The sequence below is a fragment of the Colias croceus genome, chromosome Z (genome assembly GCF_905220415.1).
Source record: "Colias croceus chromosome Z, ilColCroc2.1".
Lineage (NCBI taxonomy): Eukaryota > Metazoa > Arthropoda > Insecta > Lepidoptera > Pieridae > Colias > Colias croceus.
Genome location: NC_059568.1, coordinates 2,227,185 through 2,248,729, shown reverse-complemented (window position 1 = coordinate 2,248,729; position 21,545 = coordinate 2,227,185). Strand labels below are relative to the sequence as shown.

At 36.1% G+C, this 21,545-nt stretch overlaps 1 protein-coding gene across 1 annotated transcript; it reads left to right on the top strand.

Annotated features, from left to right (window-relative positions):
* Window positions 1-1,128: 1,128 nt before the first annotated feature.
* On the top strand, window positions 1,129-21,363 carry LOC123705033 (ER degradation-enhancing alpha-mannosidase-like protein 3). Its single transcript, XM_045653584.1, has 10 exons — window positions 1,129-1,437; window positions 2,553-2,699; window positions 6,075-6,227; window positions 8,878-9,031; window positions 10,992-11,161; window positions 12,544-12,765; window positions 13,925-14,090; window positions 14,775-15,163; window positions 16,860-17,061; window positions 19,665-21,363. Exons 1-10 carry the CDS (start codon window positions 1,322-1,324, stop codon window positions 20,469-20,471), a joined length of 2,526 nt encoding a protein of 841 aa, XP_045509540.1. The 5' UTR covers window positions 1,129-1,321; the 3' UTR covers window positions 20,472-21,363.
* The last annotated feature ends 182 nt before the right edge of the window (window positions 21,364-21,545 follow it).

The window sequence follows — 21,545 nt, the reverse complement described above, 5'->3', positions numbered from 1 at the left end:
TCACTTTTGTTATTACTGTTTGCAGTTAATTTTCGAACTCAAAAATTATTGCCAATTTATTTTTGCACGCCTCATAAGCGAAGCGTTGAGGTGGGTACTACTGTCACTTCGCGCAAAACATCTGATTTTTCAAACTTAAAATGTCTTTATGTATCATACTTTGCACTTGTAAGATAATACATACACACACATATTAAGAAAAAACACTATTTTTAACATTCATGATATTTTTGATGTCATTTTTGTTATTTAAACTAGTTAAAAAACAGTTTAAAAAAGTTCTGTCTTGGACGTCCGTGTGAGCGACCGAAATACTTTACTAATCGAGTCTTTTTTTTTCTCTTACGCTTGAGTATGCTCAGGAATAGAACCCATCATTTTTCAGGGTCTGATTCGATGTGGTTTAATTGTTATTAAATAAACAAAAAAAAATATCGACTTTTTTTTATATTTATAGTGTAGGTACTCAAAATTCACCATTATAAACTCGATTCTTTATACTATAAGCCAAGGTTTAAAAAAATAAGTTGGTAGTCAGTCCCTTAAACCTGCGCAGTTTCACATCTAGGTGGGGCCACAAGAAAAATAGCTCAATTATTACGGTACCGCTTTCTTTACTTTTCCAACTGTTTTGAGACAGTACAAGAGCATTGGCACATGAGAACAAGTGTATCTACATACTTATATTTTACACCTTTATAAATAATCAATTTTATTGTAAAGGATGAGATTATGAGGCGTGCACTTTTGGATTTTCCAAACTTTTTTACAATTTATTGCCACACCAACTGCAACACACACTACTGTTCAAAATTGCCGCGCACCATATTTCAACAAAGCGATCTACCTGGATCTACCCGATCTACACACGATCTACATGATGACAGTTACCAAAAAGTAACTCACGTAACTACAAAGTATAATATAAAATTTTTATTTACTGTAAAAAGCTAATCATATTTTTAAATACTAAATTTGTAAAACCCACAAGAATAAGAGTTCATATAATAAGTAGAAAGCGTAGCTGAAAATTGGGTCATTCTATCTAACTGTCTGAGGCCTTAAATATTTGACAGCTGTCAGATTGTACATTAGGCAATGTCGCTTGACGCTCGTCGTCATTCGTCATCAACCCAACACAGTAAAATCACAGTAAAATATCCAGTCTGATTGTAGACTGATTTAGTTTTTGTTTAACTGTATCAGTGCCCACATTTTGATTTTGCTATGTTATACATTGTAAATTGTTTATGATAACCACTACTCGTTTATCCTAAGTTCCGTTCAGTGTTATTTAAATGCTAGACCATAACTTTGTGATATGGTGATAATGACATGTTATCGTGTGCTCTTAGTTTTTATTTTAGCAATAATATGTGTGAGTACAGAGGAGGAAACTACACAGAGAATGACAAAGGCTGAGAGGGTCAGACTGAGGTAAATATTTAAAAAGTCAAGAATTATATCTCGCTAATGAAACTCGCTATTATTGCAACATATGAATGGTACTTACTATCCTATTAAATTCTTGTAACACGACCACAAATAAACATACTTACTCATATTCCAAATTGGTATGTAAACACAAAAAACAAAGCAGGTATGTGTTTCCTAATACAGGGTACTGAGACCTGAGTATAATCAAAGTACTTAAACTTTTTAACCGTAACATTTTTTTAGTTTTTTTTTTTGTCCTGACTGGTTCAACTAAAACATTACCAATACAGCATAAAATTCTTTTTTTTATTGTGATTTGTTGCATTATTATATCCTCTTTTGATACAAGTCTAAGCTTTATTAGTTTCAAAGAAAACTGGAAATTAAAAATAATCTCATATATTTCAATGCCACAATGAATTAACCTGCAAAATGAAGTTCAAAATTATCACAAGGAAAATACTATTATATTTTAATCCCCTAAACAGTCTATCCCATTTAGTAAATGTGCTAGAGAAATCACACATCTTCTGGGACATGTCCATTCTGACACCTTACTCTGAATTGCGCAAGAAAAATGTTTACGCTAGAGAGCATATATACAATTTTCTGACATCATCCATCAGGGCCTTAACGGCTGGCTCGTAGAGTAGACTGGTTGAGGATCCTCCCATTTTGATGGAGGACATCCTATATTTCCTTTATTCTATATCTATATCTATATTATCCTATATTTATTTTATCAGAATTCTATTTTTACCTTCTTTGGCTATCAAATCCAGCTAACAGATAATTATTATACCATCACAAATACATTTCTTGAGATTACTTGAGTTATGCCTGATATTTATAACAAAAAATATTTTATAGAGCAGTTAATTAACATTCTTGATTAAAAAATTGACAACAACTTTGCAATGTGTTGATTAAACTTTTTTTGTTAAACAAACATATGTGGTACACCCGCTATGACCTCTGTCTATGTCTCGCCTGTGGCTAATATGTTTCCTTTGTACCCACAGCAATAAAATGTTACAGCTATAAGATTATGCCTGCCCTTCTCAAAAATCCTTCCTATACATATACATAATATAATGTTTCTATATTCCTTCCAGGGAAGAGTCCCGTCGCATGTTCTACCATGCGTATAATGCGTACATGGACAACGCGTACCCGGCGGACGAGCTGATGCCGCTCAGCTGCCAGGGGCGATGGCGGGGAGTCACTCCCAGTAGAGGGGACATGGACGATGTGCTGGGCAAGTGAGTATTTGTCGTGACTTGAGTGGTTCTTGTATTGTATAGGGGTAACTGTTGTAGAACTTGCATTAATGTGTGGATGAGTCATTTGTGTATTGCATAGAATCACTCCTCTGTAGAAACTTCAAAATAGACTAATTGAATAGATAAATATTTAAGTTTTGAGTTTTGAGATTGAATACGCTCATATGTATTTTTATGAAAAAAAAATATATTTTTAAATTAGTAAGTTCCTAGTTCTTGTTAGTTCTTATATCTTCAGGCAGGGTTGAATATTAAAAAATGTATAGTTAGAGTTGTGTAAATGTAAAGGTTGTTGTTAATGGGATTAAGAATTAACTTGGATATTGAGAGAAAAGTATTATACATAATAAATGCATTAGTTGTATATCTTATTTTAAATAGATTTTTTCTTTAGCGCCATTTCTGATACAGTCATTTTACTAATTGTGTTATCAACATTACGAAGATTTTAGTAATAATTGCCCGCGCAAATGTTTATTGGACAGGTGAAAACTGCGATAGCGCCGTGTGCTATCAAGGTCGCGAGGAAAGAAGTTTCCCGCCACGTTCGACGTTTTTATTGGCTGTGCGATTTCAATACGTTCGATTCTCGAACGTTCTAGAACAAAGTCAAATTTCCCTCCAAATTCTTCTAATCCTATCCTACTAACTAATATTATAAATGCGAAAGTTTGTGGAAGACTAAGTTTGTTTATTAAACTATGTTTGTTTATTACTCATTTACGAAAAAACTACTTGACGGATTTGGATGAAACTTTACATTATGCATCATCATAGATAGGTGATACTTGATCATGCGGGTACATCTGTGGGTGAAATTACTATACTTGTTAGATACTTAATCGTTAGATAGTGACGGAGGGTTATATAAACGATAAACTGTATGTTTGATTGACATGCCAATTTTTCCATCAGTAACACCGCAGCGAAACGAGAGCAAATTGCTGGTAATAGTCCTGACGGTTCTAGTTCTAGAACTATGTTTAAACGCTATCTATTTATACAATTTACATAACAGCTGTGTGAATGTCATTTGAGATAATGGCTTTGTACTTGAGAACGATCGATTTTCGATTAGGTACGATGTTATCGGACGTCTTGATATGATCGAAGAATCGTATTCCGATACGTTAAATGACTCTCTACGAATTTGTAATATTAGACCCACCTACGCAGGTGGTCTTTATAATTAACTGGGGAGATTATGGCTCAAGTATTATAAATGAGAAAGACTGTCTGGTGGCCTGTCTGCATGCGTAATACTGAACCGATTTGGATAAAATTTAGGAAAAAGATATAGTTTAAGAAAGGACATCGGATAGGTTACCCGGAAATCCCATGGGAACGTGAACGTATTCGTTTTTGCTTTTGACTATAATTATGAAGGCCTTCGATAAAATATTTTGAATGCTTTATATTTATTTATAAGAATACTGTGCTATTGCGAATTTGTCATACATGTCTTAGATAAGGTTATGTATAAATTTTTTGTGCATTATCTCTATCGGTGCTAATAATTTGAATTACTTTCAATGTTTTTTTCTTTAATTTTTCTGTTTGTCACAATAAATTGGTGAAAAGCTAATATTAGTTTATGGTAGTTATAAGAGGAAGAAGGTATGTATATAAGATAAAAAAAATGTTGTTTATCGGGCAATATTAAAAGCTTTGACCGCCTCCATGGTGCAGTAGTTGACGTGTGAGCGTAGAACCTAGAGAGATCCTGGGTTCGATTCCCGGTGAAGACGAATAAAAAAAAAATGTCTCGATCTGGCAGGACACAGAAACATACATTTAGAAGGCTGATCACCTACCTACTTTACTAAAGAAAATCGATCAGTGAAACTGATGTATGAATAATTAATCTGCCCCTTACCCCACTACGAGGCACGGGACTTCACACAATATCAAAAACTACCAAACTGAAATATAGTAAATTTGTTAACTACCTAAATTATATCTGGTAAGCAAGAAGTACACTAGTATTATTAAAAAATAAGTTAACTCAAGTAAAGCAGCGCACATACATCTATCAAGAAATAATTGCTAAATTCAAGGAACATTTAATTGCTTTTGCGATGAATTTTATGCTATAGCGAAATTTTATTACTGTTTTTAATTACATTTTTTGTTAACAACATTTTTTGGAAATGATAACGATTTCTTTTTATTTATAACAATCGTGAATAATTCCATTTGTATTACTATGTTCATCATAAAATGTTTTTACGAGTATATTGTGAAATAGTATTTTAGTTTGCTCATTTAAACAAATAGACACCATAAATTATAGCCCTTCTTTCTCATATGCAATGAATACGAATTCCGACTCTTGTTGGTCATGGAATATATCCATTTTACTTACTGATCTCATTAAGAAATCAGTAAGTAAAGTGGCCATCAGCGCTGTGTTTGAAACATGCAGCTGTTATCGAGCGATACAATACTGCGAAGGAAGGTGCGGACCGGAATATAGAAATAATAGGCTAAATAACAATTGTATGTACTATGAAGGTTTTACATTGTGATGTCCTGTGGCTATGAATCTATAGTTATGTTAGAATCTGAATAGTCTCTTGTCTCAGTCGTCTCAGGATCCACTAGTCCAATTTGAAAAATTATTTCACTGTTAGATAGGCCATTTATCGAGAAAGCTGCTATACTACAACCATGGTAAGACCTATTAGAACCACGGGGAACAGCCAGTTCTGTGTACCTGTGTCTATAGACTGGCAAATACACAGTCTTGAGCTTTTACGTGTCAAATCCACCAACGATTTGGGTTAAAGGATTGAAAATATTCAAAATAGTGGAAGACCCAGTGTCAAAAGCTTTTACTTTTTTCAAAGATTATATTCTTCAGAAAAAGATGATGAAAGATTTACTGGTGGTCTTATCCGCGACTGAAACGCGGGAAATCCATACTAATATTATAAATGCGAAAGTAACTCTGTCTGTCTGTCTGTTACTCAATCACGCCTAAACTACTGAACCAATTCTCATTAATTTTGGTATGGAGATATTTTGATACCCGAGAAAGGACATAGGCTACTTTTTATCCCAGGAAAATGACGTAATTCCGGAAATCCCACGGGAACGGGAACTATGCGGGTTTTTCTTTGACTGCGCGGGCAAAGCCGCGGGCGGAAACCTAGTAGTTTATGTTTGTATAAGTTTTAAGATAATTGAGCTGTAGTATGTACCATCAATAAAGTTACAATATGTACACGATATGAAGTTATTTATATTGATCTATTTTTAGTACATCAATAGTAGACAAGTAAATTACACCTTATGAACTTATGAATTGATCTGTTATTAATTAATTGGTAACAAAATTATATTTCCTTTCAGCTTCTCACTAACCCTGGTGGACAGCCTGGATACATTAGCCGTGATGGGAGACTTCTCCGAATTCAGCCGAGCCATTAAACTGGTGATCCGTGACGTCACGTTTGATCATGACATCATTGTGTCGGTTTTTGAGACAAACATACGGATGGTTGGGTATGTATCTATCGATCTGTGTATCTATCTATGTATCTATCTATGTATCTATCATCATCATCATCATCATCAACCTATATATTATGTATCCACTGCTGTGGCACGTATCTCCAGACCATAATCCACCACGCAGGCTGTGCGTGTTGGCGGATGACACAATATAATTATGTCGTCAAACTTTTGATTCTTCGACATGTCGGTTTACTCACGATGTTTTTCTTTACCGTCTAGAGCATAAATGATTTTATAACATGCGTAGCAAATTTAAAAATCTGAAAATATTTCCTTCACGCTCGCGTGGTTTAAATTTGTTTTTCATATTTAATTTAGACAGTAAGATAGATAATATTAAAAGTCTGAAGAGTTTGTTTGTTAGTTGAATGTTAAACTTATGTGTGTTAATCGTGTACATTTCTAACCATATGTTACCAATATCTCTCTGTGTTTATTAAAGCTGCACCAACTTGTTAATTACAACGAAATTCCCCCATGATCCACATTATATTAACTTTTTAATATAATTGTGATAAAGAGCTTAACATGTTCAGAACAACAAAATATAATATTTTAATGGAAATAATTATTTACATTGATTATCACCGGATAAAAATGATCTATATAGTACGAGATCCGGCTGCAGGATTAGTGCGTTCATCGGTTTTTTGCTGAAAACCGAATTTTTATGTATATTTATAATTAGGAGAATATATATCGACTAGGTTGCCAGTCAAAATTTGGCCGCAAGCATGTTTAATTAAAATTTTTCTAATCGATTTTTGGGAAAAAAATTCGTTCACTTGTTTTTTGAATAAAATGTAGTCTACATCACGGCAAATGATATAAAGATTCAAAAAAATCACGGTTGCCGCTTTTCACCTGGCCGCAACATCTTGGCAGCCTGGTGCAAACAGGTATGATTTCGATTCATTTTTACGTTCATAACGTACATTTATGAATCATATATCAAATTAAAGCTAATTTTTTTTCTATTTATTATCATATATGGTTGCCTAATTAAATCCGGCCGCAAATAAGGGTTGCCGGCTGTTAAAAATTATAAATATTTACGCCTATTAGTACACCGACGCATTCGCGTGCGGCAGCGAAATAACGAGAAAAAGAGAGGATCGGCTGTTAATTATATTAAATCAATATTACTTTTTAAATTTGTCATTTTGAAAAGGACGACATATTTTCTTTCACTCAACCTTAAATATTCAACATCTTTAACAGCCGGCAACCCTTATTTGCGGCCGGATTTAATTAGGCAACCATATATGATAATAAATAGAAAAAAATTAGCTTTAATTTGATATATGATTCATAAATGTACGTTATGAACGTAAAAATGAATCGAAATTATACCTGTTTGCACCAGGCTGCCAAGATGTTGCGGCCAGGTGAAAAGCGGCAACCGTGATTTTTTAGAATCTTTATATCATTTGCCGTGATGTAGACTACATTTTATTCAAAAAACAAGTGAACGAATTTTTTTCCCAAAAATCGATTAGAACAATTTTAATTAAACATGCTTGCGGCCAAATTTTGACTGGCAACCTAGTCGATATATATTCTCCTAATTATAAATATACATAAAAAGAATGCGTCGGTGTACTAATAGGCGTAAATATATATAATTTTTAACAGCCGGCAACCCTTATTTGCGGCCGGATTTAATTAGGCAACCATATATGATAATAAATAGAAAAAAATTAGCTTTAATTTGATATATGATTCATAAATGTACGTTATGAACGTAAAAATGAATCGAAATCATACCTGTCTGCACCAGGCTGCCAAGATGTTGCGGCCAGGTGAAAAGCGGCAACCGTGATTTTTTTGAATCTTTATATCATTTGCCGTGATGAAGACTACATTTTATTCAAAAAAACAAGTGAACGAATTTTTTTCCCAAAAATCGATTAGAAAAATTTTAATTAAACATGCTTGCGGCCAAATTTTGACTGGCAACCTAGTCGATATATATTCTCCTAATTATAAGTATACATAAAAATTCGGTTTTCAGCAAAAAACCGATGAGCGCACTAATCCTGCAGCCGGATCTTAGACTAATAGTTTTCTTATGTTCACTGCCTGCCTGCTTTGAGACAGAGTTTCCTGCTATCTCTGCCCTACATAGGCTAAGATCTTTAAAATTGCACACCTATTTTTGAGGCGGTTTTTTTATAGATGGAGTTGTTCAAGTAATTTAACTATTGTTATCAGAATTGCACCCGCACTTGGCGGGTCGCTATTATGAAGTGAAATTCTGCTGTTCAATGTCTAAATAAATATTTCACATCATTATATTATTATCCTAAATAGTCAATAATATACACTAACTTGGTATTTCAGATGTAATCATCATATTAACTGAAATACTAGTACCGTACGCTTCTCGCGACACTTTTTTCCACGTATCACCACCCTGTGGAACAGTCTACCAAGTTCGGTATTCCCGCACATGTATGACATGGACTTATTTAAAAAGAGAGCCTACACCCACCTTCGAAAGTCGGTAACAGCCTCACAAAGGTAACTTTGTGAGTGCTCATGGGCGGTGGTGATCACCTCTCTAGGTGACCCACCTGCTCCGTTACCCGCTCTATTATAAAAAAAAATAGCTAACAATGTAAACTTTTTATTTCAGAGGGCTTCTCTCAGCACACGTATTGGCGACAGCCCTCAAGAACGAAGTGCCAGCCCTGCATTGGTATAACGGGGAGCTTCTACGGAAAGCTGAAGACCTGGGCAGAAGGTTACTGCCCGCTTTCAATACGTCTACAGGCATTCCACATGGCAGGGTAAGCGTTTAGTTAGTTTAATTTTAGTTTTAAACTAGCTTTCCACCCGCGGCATCGCCCGTGCAGTCAAAGAAAAACCCGCATAGTTCCGGTTCCCGTGGGATTTCCGGGATAAAACCTATCCTATATCCCGGGATAAAGAGTAGCCTATGTCCTTTCTCGGGTATCAAAATATCTCTATACCAAATTTCATGCAAATTGGTTCAGTAGGCGTGATTGAGTAACAGACAGACAGTGTTCGAGCAGCGAACAAATATCTTATTTTAAATTACTTATTATCCATAGTTACATTGCATATTACAATAATTGAGCAATAACGTAAATGAGGTCAAGCTGCCTCAGCAGTATTATCGTGCGACGGCCGAGCCGGCCGAAAAGCGCAGTTCACCCTTAGCAGCGCCCGAGTGCTCTATCCGCTCGAATCCGCGTAAATCATATATAATTATTAGCAGCCATTAAAGTGTTCCCAATTGTCCCATAATATCATAGCATCATTAGCAGCATTTATAGCGACCTAAATACAGTCCACTTTCGATGTAATACGTAAACCGTACAGACAGAGTTACTTTCGCATTTATAATATTAGTTTGAATAAGAAATAAATAAAATACATTTATTATGGGCACATACATGTAAAATAAGAGACTATATAGGTTATATACTTCTAAAATATATATATATTACTATAATATATTACTATAATATATATATACTTCTAATATATATATAATACATGCCATTAGGCCTACCACTCAGTGTAATATCACTGATTTTCAGTGGAGTAATACGACTTTGTTGATTAAAATGTACTTAATGTTATATAACTGGAAAGTATATAATATTGTTTGTATAACATTGAATAACCATATATTAAATACTAGCTTTCCACCCGCAGCTTCGCCCGCGCAGTCAAAGAAAAACTCGCATAGTTCCCGTTCTCGTGGGATTTCCGGGATGAAGCCTATCCTATTTCCCGGCGTAAAAAGTAGCCTATGTCCTTTCTCGGGTATCAAAATATCTCTATACCAAATTTCATGCAAATTGGTTCAGTAAATAAGGCGTAATTGAGTAACAGACGGACAGACAGACAGAGTTACTTTCGCATTTATAATATTAGTATGGATTAATAGTTTAAGCATGAACATTGAACACATTCACTTTCAATAAGCATCCACTGAAAATCAGTGATATTACACTGAGTGGTAAAAGGGTATGTTTATTACAAACATTTACAAAACATGTTCTCTTAAAACAAGAAAACAATTATTTATGCCGCAATTGTCATTATTATGCATCTTCGTCAAGGTGTCTGTAATACAATGTATCTATAGTTTTTTTATTATTTTTTTATTCATAACAGAGCAGGCATTTGACAGCGATCTCGCCTAGTGGTAAGCGTGGATGCGGTCGATCGCAGATGATGCCTGTCCTGAAAGAGCCTATTCACTCTGGTTTTAAACAGTTCCAAATTATAGATCTCGGGGAACACAGAAGGCGGGAGGGAGTTCCACTCCTTCGCAGTTTGAATTGAAAAAGATCTTTCAAAGCGTTTAGTGCGTAATCGCAATAAAAAAGAATTTATGTTTGTTTGCTTGCTACGATGTAACTCAAAAACTACTCGCCCAGAAAGCTTATCTTAACCGAGTAATATGTGCTTTTTATCCTGAATGAAGCCGGAGCAAGTGGCCAGTCTTCAAATCTTCATTCATAAGTTTTATTTTTTTACATAAATATTTTTTTTAAATTAAGCCATTGCATAGCTTCTATCGCGGGCCTTGAGCGCGGGGACCGAATCGAAAAAATCCGTAACGAAAAAACCTCACGCTCCCCACTCCGACGGGCGGAGGTGTGACTCGAAGGCATGCTTTTTAATAGCTTTACCGCGGCAGTCCCCGAGTGCCACACGTCTTTTTTTGTATTATTATTTAATTATATTCAATTTATTTGCTCTCCTTTCAAGGTGAACCTCCGCCACGGTATCCGAGGGTTGTCAGAATCACGGGAAACATGCACCGCGTGCGCTGGAACCATGATACTAGAGATGGCAGCCCTGTCGCGATTAACTGGTAACCCTGTGTTCGAGCAGAAAGCGCACAAAGCTATGGACGGCTTGTGGAAGATTCGGCATAGGTGAGAAATAGATTATAAATAAATATAAATAAATAATAATTTTAAATAAATACTTATATAGATAATAAGCACCCAGACAGAGCAAACATCTATGTTCATCACAAATGTTTGCCCCGGATGGGAATCGAACCCACGACCTCTGGCTTGGAAGGCAGGGCCACTACCAACCAAGCCAACCGGTCAGTCAAAACGATTTCACAACATGACAGTCAAGATTATATTTAAAAAACATGAATTTTTTTAAACGCACCTAATACATGTACATATTTACTAGCCGTCCGCCCCGGCTTCGCCCGTGGTACATATTTCGCAATAAAAGGTAGCGTATGTTCTTTCTCAGGGTCTAAAGATTGTCTGTGCCAAATTTCATCAAAATCGGTTGAGAGGTTTAAGCGGGAAAGCGTAAGAGACAGACAGACATAGTTACTTTCGTATTTATAATATTAGTAGGGATTGAATTCTGTAAAAAGTACAGTACTCAGCAATAATTTTGAATTTCATGGTTTTTGTTTTTTTATAATGCTCACAGGACTTTTACGAATTATGAAACATTTTGAATTTCAAGCTTAGTTACCCGCGTGGCAGGTGCCATTGTTGGTACAATAAAAATATTTCTGGACAATTATCACACACGGCACGATCTGATCTAAGCTTTCGCTTGTGTTATGAAAACCAGATGGCTGATAAACATACATATCTTCTTAATATATATAAATCTCGTGTCACAATGTTTGTCCTCAATGGACTCCTAAACAACTTAACCGATTGTAATAAAATTCGCACACCATGTGCAGTTCAATCCAACTTGAGAGATAAGATAGTTTAAATCTCAAATCGTTTTAGAGAAAGCGGGCGAAGCCGCGGGCGGTAAGCTAGTATAATATAATTTTAAACAAATACTTATATTATAGATAATAATAGTCTATAATATTTATCTCTGTATCAAATTTCATACAGATCTGATTAACATTACATCAGTCTTTTGTCGAACAACCTAACATAATATTTTATTACTATAAATAATAATTAGTTCTTTGTTTATCTCTTATTTAAAGCAACATCAAAATGGATGAAAAGAGATAGAATATATTCAAAATTTTATAATAATTAATTTAGTTTATAACAAAAAAATTTTTCACCCATCTATTATCCATACTATTATTATAAATTCGAAAGTAACTCTGTCTGTTACTCAATCACGCCTTAACTACTGAACCAATTTGCATGAAATTTGGTATAGAGATATTTTGATACCCGAGAAAGGACATAGGTTTTATTCCGGAAATCCCACGGGAACGGGAACTATGCGGGTTTTTCTTTGACTGCGCGAGCGATGCCGCGGGTGGAAAGCTAGTACTTAATAAAATAAACATTTTTTTCAGAACTTCCGACCTAATGGGCACAGTGATAAACATACACTCTGGTGACTGGGTCCGCAAAGACTCGGGTGTTGGCGCGGGCATAGACTCGTACTACGAGTACTGTCTCAAAGCGTACATCTTGCTCGGAGACGAGAAGTACCTGGCCAGGTTCAATAGGCACTATAACGCGGTCATGAAGTACATAAGCAGGGGTCCCATTATGCTGGCCGTGCATATGCATAGGTGAGTTGGAACAAAATTTTTGGTTACAAAATTGTTTTGTGACCTGTGACAGGGCATCGATTGTATATTATGTGAAAACGATTAATTGAAAAACATTACAGTACCCCTAGTGTGAGTTTGATCGAGTACGAAACGTTACTATCGCGTTTGCGTCACAGCCGAATTAGTATGGGAAATCGAACAGCGCCCCTAGCGGACGTATGGGGAAGCTTTGATTCCCCATACAAATTTCGCTGTGACGCAGACGCGATAGTAATGTTTCGTACTCGATGAAAACTCACACTAGGCACACAGGTACTGTGAATGATTGTTTCTAGTGAATTTACTAGTTCCTAAAACAGATTTTCTTTCTATAATTATTGACCATGTTTAATTTTCTGTTTGCACTATTCCGTTAAAATCTTAATTTCTATAGGTATATAAAAATGAATGGTCACGCGTGAACGGCATCACGCGGCTAGACCGATTGCCAAAATTATTTTTGTTGTGCTTGTAATAGTCAGGAGAAGAATCTTATGAAAGAGAACTTAATATATTGCGTCAGACATAGAGATAATTAAGAAAGTTATCTATTTAATTATTTATGTAAATTTATTTTCCTCTCTTCTAATATTTGTATTCCTATACTGCTCATTTCTCCTTTGTTTTTGTATAATATTATTTGATTCTTAAGTTATCTATCTATGTATAATTACAGTTTCTTGTATATGTATGTATTTATGCACTATCTACCTTTTTACTGATTTATTTTTCCTATATCCCAAGGTTGCCTGGAAGAAATCGTTTTTAAGCGATAAGGCCGCCAAATTGTACATTTATTATAAGTTGCATGTCGTTTCTGTAAATTTTGTTTTTGTGTGCATTGTACAATAAAGTGTTTTCTATCTATCTATCTTTTTAAGTTGACGGTCACGTTTTTGAAGTGAAAACTTCTTTAGCGGCGTTGAGCACTTTTTCTGTAATGGGTATAAAACCTTAAACTCGCGTCAGGACACGTGACCTGATCGAAAAAGCGTAAGACGGATGGATATCAAACATGCTGAACGTTAATAATCAAGTTTTCACTTCTGCCGGCACTCCCGGAGTGCAACCCGTCTTTTTTTTGTAAAGTTGACGGTCATGTGTGTCGGGTCAGCTGGTATAAACGCAATGATTTCAGACCGCACCTCCAGTCCCGCAACTTCATGGACGCCCTACTCGCGTTCTGGCCCGGGCTGCAAGTGCTGCTCGGTGACGTGCGGCCCGCGGTCGAGACGCACGAGATGCTGTACCAGGTGATGCAGCGGCACACCTTCATACCGGAGGCGTTCACTAGTGACTTCCAAGTGAGTGATCCAATAACAAAATACATCTTTATCATTGAGATAATATTACTACGTATGGAGGAGACGCCACGAACTAAATCTGTGCGCCATTTTTTGGCTCCAAGTTTTAAAAATTATTATCTACTTAGGTACTTACGGATGAAAGTTATTCCTCTGCACTTTTCCGTATTATTTGTATTATTTGTACAATATCGTAACACACACGAAGGCATATTTGATGCGTTTCACTTTAAAACAAATAAAAAATGAGCGTGCAGTTAAGCCATATGGCTTATGGTGAGCGGAACATAAGTGATGTAGGCGGTGTCATCTCCATATGTATATCTCAATGATCTTTATACTGAAAGTCAAGTCGAGTCCCCTAGGACATTATGGGATTCGAACCCCTTGATTCTACGTTCACGCGGTTACCACTGTTGACTGTACCATGGAAGCGGTCAATATTTATGCTACGTGGGGTAAATTGAAAAAAAAAAATTAAAGTAATAAAAACATTATACAACATAAATGAAATTTTCGCTACAAAACCGAAGCCAGCCTTGCCGAGGCGATAACTGACCTCACGGCCATTCTTGATCCCGCAAGAGCGATTGAGCAATCGCTGTCAAATACTATAGCCATTTAAAATGTTTATTATTTTTGGCAATGCCAATAAATAATGTAAATATAAAATTATTTTTTCAGGTGCACTGGGGTCAACACCCACTCCGTCCAGAATTCCTGGAGTCCACATACTTCCTGCACCGCGCTACGGAAGACGATCACTACCTACAAGTCGGCAAAACTGTACTGAAAGCGTTACAGCAATACACCAGAGTGCCTTGTGGTTATGCAGCCGTGAATGACGTCAGAACAAGGATACATGAGGACAGAATGGATTCCTTTGTCCTTGCAGAGACGTTCAAATACTTGTATATGTTGTTTGGCGAAGATAAAGACTTGCCTATTCAATTGGAAGACTATGTGTTGACGACGGAAGCTCATTTCCTACCGTTGTCTTTGGCGACAGATGGGAAGAATTCGACCTACTTGAATATAAAGATCGATGATGAGGATGACGATAAATATCGAAAGTAAGTAGTTGTTTTGCACTGTAACGTTACAGTTATCCATACTAATATTATAAATGCGAAAGTAACTCTGTCTGTCTGTCTGTCTGTTACTCAATCACGCCTAAACTACTGAACCAATTTGCATGAAATTTGGTATAGAGATATTTTGATACCCGAGAAAGGACATAGGCTACTTTTTATTGCGAAATACGTACCACGGACGAGGCCGGGGCGGACCGCTAGTCATCTATAAGTATGAGGATATAAATCAATATAAAGTGACAACATACTTTCGTTTAGATGTCTAAACTTACACACAATAGTTTCTTATAAGGTTTCTACTGTTTCTTATCACATTTCTACATGCGTTTTGTCCTCATCTTTCGAAATGTATTTTATTCCTAAGGCTGGTTGCAGAGCTTGACCGACCATCAGTGCGTACCGTCGGTCCTGACGATACGCATCAACAATGTGTATGACTATGACACTACGCATGACAATACGCGTGCGTATGGTCGGTCTAGCTATGAACGGTTTTATGAATTTCCATACATATGACAAGCGCGACTGACGTACGCACTGATGGTCGGTCAAGCTCTGCAACCAGACTAATACTACATTAGCGCGTCTCGACTACTTGTTCGATTATATTAACTACCATTCAACGACATACAACTTCACTTTGCATCTCCTGTCTAAAAACACTTACACACATAAACTTTAAACAATGTACACTTAATCACACGGACACTCCATAAAAAGTATCGTTTTGACAGTCACACTGTAGAGACTGCAAATGTGTGTGTTAACGCTTTATGGTTGGCACATTTGTGACTAGCGTAAAAAAAAATTCGCTTTTTTCTGATGAAATACATCTGTAAACAGCACAATATCTAACCATTTTCTACGAAAAACGATAATCACAAATCCAAAATAGTAAAATTACTTTAAGTCAATTTGATTAATGTTGTCAATCTTCGTTGCGTATCGTCCTTGCAGAAAAATACGGACCATTTTATGTCTGATCGTGCTGGGTGAGGTAAGTGTTTAATTTTGGCGGGAGGCGGAGAGTGTCCGTTCTGTAGCGTTTAGCTACTACAGTGAAACCTGGTTAAGTGAGACATCAAGGGACCTGCAATGTCGTTTCACTTATAGAGGTATTCCACTTACCCAGTGTCTCAGATATACAGGTATAAATAAATATCTGTCTCATTTACAGAGGGTTCCATTAATAGAGGTGAGAATACAGATTATTTCAGTTATACAGGTGCGATCATTAAATAAAGCGTAGCTTTCGTTTTGACATTTTTCAAATAAACATCTGTATGATAGTAAAGCGAAACTAAAACTGAAAGTAATTGTAGCTCAAAATTTGTACTTACGTACTTGGAATTACGTGTGGAATTTGTGGATAGAATAAGAATGAGTAAACAAACAATTTTATCTCAGTTACAGAGGTTTATGCATATAAAATTTACTCGCTGTCTCAGTTATAGAGGTAACTATGATGATAAATCGAAAGAACAAATCCCAGATATAGAGGTATACCTCGTCCCACTAACAGAGGTAATTCAGTGCCAAAGTGTTGGGACCTCAGCATGAGTTCCAGTTATGGAGGTTTCTCACTTATCCAGGTCCCACTTAACCAAGTTTCACTGTATTATGTATTCTGTGACTTAATGTAAATTTCCTCACGCATATCCATAAAATATTGCAGAACGTGTCCCAACACAGCGTCCCTAGTGGCTGAGAAAGTCCGTCGTCCAATGCGACAAATGCTTGGCAGTACGGCCGCCAGACCGCCGGCCAGACTCCGCCCACTCAATGACCCGAGGCAGATACACGCATTGGCTGATATGGGCATATCAGTACTGACGCTGGCCGATGGGAGGGTGCAACTGCTCTATACGGCTATTACGGTGACGTGTTATTGTTTTAAATCCATACTTATATTATAAACTAGTTTTCCGCCCGCGGCTTCGCCCGCGTTTTCAGAGAAAACCCCGCATAGTTCCCTGTCCCGTGGGATTTCCGGGATAAAACCTATCCTATCTCTCAAGTTGGATCGAACTGCACATGGTGTGCGAATTTTATTATAATCGGTTTAGTGGTTTAGGAGTCCATTGAGGACAAACATTGTGACACGAGATTTATATATATTAAGACTAGCTTACCGCCCGCGGCTACGCTAAAAGTTTCACCCCATCGAAAGTTTTAAGTCGTTACCTCAAAACGATATAAGTATTTAATCAAATTGAGAAACACCTCCTTTTTAAGTTGGTTGAAAAATAACTAAAGTATGCTTCGAATAGAGAAAATCAATCGTTTTTAGAATAAAATTAATGTTGGCCTTACATACTTTACTTTAAAGTTGAACTAACTTACCGCCCGCGGCTTTGCCCGCTTTGTTTAAAACCTAATAAATTATATACTTAAACCTTCCTCTTGAATCACTCTATCTATTAAAAAAAACACATCAAAATCCGTTGCGTAGTTTTAAAGATATAAATATATAGTATATACATATAGATATAAATATATACATACAAAGGGACATAGGGTCAGAGAAAACGACTTTGTTTTATACTATGTAGTGATGCGAAAGTAACTCTGTCTGTCTGTCTGTTACTCAATCACGCCTTAACTACTGAACCAATTTGCATGATATTTGGTATAGATATATTTTGATACCCGAGATTAAGGACATAGGATTATATATGTTTTATCCCGGAAATCCCAAGGGAACGGGAGATATGCGGGTTTTTCTTTGACTGCGCGGGCGATGCCGCGGGTGGAAAGCTAGTCCAAATATAAATATGAATACAGGATGTCGTCCATTGTATATGTGGTGGTACTTTTGAGTAGATTATCTTTCTGGGAACCTACAGAAACAGTTTGTTTGTGAAATAGTAATATTTATTATATCACTACATATTATAAAACAAAGTCGCTTTCTCTGTCCCTATGTCCCTTTGTATGCTTAAAACTACGCAACGGATTTTGATGCGGTTTTTTTAAATAGATAGAGTGTTTCAAGAGGAAGGTTTTAGTATATAATTTATTAGGGTTTAGATAAAGCGGGCGAAGCCGCGGGCGGTAAGTTAGTTCAACTTTAAAGTAAAGTATGTAAAGCCAACATTAATTTTATTCTAAAAACGATTGATTTTCTCTATTCGAAGCATACTTTAGTTATTTTTCAACCAACTTAAAAAGGTGGTGTTTCTCAATTTGATTAAATACTTTTATCGTTTTGAGGTAACGACCTCAAAACTTTCGATGGTGTGAAACTTTTAGTGTATATTTGTAAACTATTGAGCGCGTGTCACTTCTATGTTAAGAACGTAGAATCTAATACACAATTGCAATAATATGGTAGCGAACCATAAGCTTTAAATATCATAACAAAAAACTTGATAGGTTAATTTAAACGAGATACCGACTATTTTTTCAATGGTTATTTTTTTAAAATTATATGCTACAAGCCGCGCTCCGCAGTTTCAACCGCGTGGATCCGCTTCTGTTGGTCTTAGCGTGTTGACCTATAGCCTATAGGCTATATATAGGCTTCCTGGATAAATGGACTATCCAACACCGAAATAATTTTTCAAATCGGACCCAATTACTGGTCCGATTTGAAAAAAATTGAGATTAGTGCGTTCAGACAAACAAACTTCAGCTTTATAATATTAGTATAGATAATATTTATTAAGTATTAGAACAATCCATACGGTACAAATTTTTCATAATTCCAAAATATATTTCCCTGTATCAAGCATGGACTCACTATCAAAGTCCTTATGACAATTGGATTTGTGACATTTGTCTGCTTACGATTTGGCACAAGTGAAAGATATGACACCCGCGCTCTATTCGTTGTGTGCGCGATGACAGCGCCCTTAGTGGCCGCAACTATTCAGGATTTGTCATCTGTCAAATCATGTCAACTAGATATTAAGATATTTTTGTGATATTGATTTTCGACTAGTTTTTCAACGAAATTGAAAAAAATAGTGTGAAAAGTGAGTGTGTATATTATACTTAGCGATTTTCTTCCTCGTGAAAAATAATTTTTTCTCTTCACAGCAGCTATCCATTTTTGTCTTTGCTGTAATGTCCACTTTGATGTTGGAAACGAATTAAACTTGCAGGAACTGTTTTTCTCATTGTTTTTACAATTTACGACACAGCATGTACTATGACCCATATCGCTAATTTTTACGTTTTTACTTAAAATTATAAAGGAAGTTATGAAAATAAAGCAATTTGACACATGACAGCCCAGAATTAATTCACATTTCTGTCACGTCATGCGCTACGGTCGATTTGCCGTTCCCCACCACACACTTCGCACATAGCCAATAGCTTTATAATATTATATATACTATATGAGGTGAACTGATTTAAATTTTGTACAGATCTGGCCATTAATTAATGGTAAAATTAAAGAATAAATATGATTCGTACCAACGATTAAAAGTTGAAAAGAAAACACTAATTAATTTTATAAATATCTCGATTCCAGGCTAAATCCCAAAAAGACGCAGCGGAGGGACTCACATTTATGCGCGAAATGTCTAAATGGAACGCACTCAGTGACTCAGAAAATGGCGTAGTTGCGGCAGGAGTCAAAATCACCGACAAAATCTTCCCAGCTGGCCCTGGCCATTTCGGGAAAGAAATAACCGGCAACGAAAGATACGTGGGCACAGTTAACTTCGCGTATCCGTCAGATGCATGTTCTGCCATCAAGAATAAAGACGAAATTTCTGGAAAGTTTGCCATTGCCAAAAGGGGACAGTGCACCTTCGCACAAAAGGTCCGGAACCTTCAAGATGCTGGAGCACATTTGGCCATAGTCCTGGACAATGTTAAAGAGTCGACTCACGAAAGCACAGCTCTCTTCGCTATGTCCGGAGATGGAAAAGATGACATACAAATCCCAGCGGTATTCCTTTTCTCCAAAGAAGGAGCTTTCCTCAAAGCGGCGCTCAAAGAAAATCCAGGATTGATTCTAGTGGTTGGAGAACTCAAGTCCATGAAGCGGGAATACGAGAACAGCTGTGATAACGGGAACTGCGACTTGCTAGAGAGCCCGGTGTCAATGGACAAAGAGTCGTTTGACTTGAAACGCGTTCTGAGCCAATTAATAACGCAATTTGAACTCAATGTCTCTAACGAGGACAGTCAAAAAACCTGTGAGGATTCGAGCGAACTATTGAAGGACAAACAAGAAGATGACTCCGCGAAAGTTTGTAAACTAAAGGACGAAGATATTAAAATAAAAGAAACCGTTGAAGTGAAAACACACGACAAAAAAGACGGCGTATGAAGTTTTAAACGTGTTTGTATATACAGATGTAAGTGAAGATGTGTATAAATGTGTAAATATCGGTTGTAAGGGGGTATATCGTGCCTTGGAATATTTACGAATTCCACGTTTTAATTTAACGATCATACAGCAATAACTCCGTTCCTACAATCGTATTGGGAATTGACTACTATTTGAAAATATTTGAAGTACATAATATAGGTACTAAATGACGCGAAATCTATGGCCGTATTTTAAAATCCGTTTGTTATAAATGAATAAAGCAATAATTAATTGTTCCTAGTATTACCGAGTAGTGTAATTTACTTTCAATTGTAAATGTTACACGATGTTTGATACAATATATTTTATGCATGAGTTATGTAGGTTTGGATTACAAAATATGCGTACGAAACATGCGCAAATTTTGTGTGAGTCTTTAGACATAAATTCTACCATTAATATTTTATAGTTCATATATGATTATATTTATATGTTTCATGAATATGAATTGAATGGTGAGTACATAGGCTTTAATCTACCTCTAGTGAGTCACATGTGATATTTTTAAACCACGAACAAAATCGCGGGATAAAGTAAGTGTATCACGAATAGTTCAAGACATTGCAATAAAATATATGAGATAGACGTTTTAATATACAAGGTGTCCCACTATTGGTATACTAAGCGCTAAGGGACTTGTAGTTTTGCATACACTGATCATGTAAAAAATATTTAAACAACAAAATTACGTTAAAAAAATTTTTCTAAATTTTTCCTGAATATCCATGTTTTTTTCTCTATCTTCGCACAGCCGGCATATACCGCTTCTCTAATGTGAGCATTTTGTCTACGAAAACATAATCCCACCAAAAACATTTTCATGTAAAATGTTGCCAAGACGAGCCCATATGACTCGCACTGTCAAAAAGTTATCAGATCTCATGTAGAGCGAAGCTTCTAACACTACGCCCTAACTCTACAAGGCCTAACTTCACAAACTCTACACCTTAGTCAAAATATGTGGCTTGGCCATTTCGCTACATTCACATCGGCGTAAGGTGAAAAATTTATTCACTGTTCATTACTTTTGTG

Excerpts from the sequence above, each read along its gene's own strand:
- LOC123705033 (XM_045653584.1), top strand. The coding sequence starts at position 1,322 with ATGGTGATAATGACATGTTATCGTGTGCTCTTAGTTTTTATTTTAGCA. Across the intron at positions 9,032-10,991 it reads CAGGCATTCCACATGGCAGG|GTGAACCTCCGCCACGGTAT; the intron begins GTAAGCGTTTAG and ends TCTCCTTTCAAG. Across the intron at positions 15,164-16,859 it reads GATGACGATAAATATCGAAA|AACGTGTCCCAACACAGCGT; the intron begins GTAAGTAGTTGT and ends AAAATATTGCAG.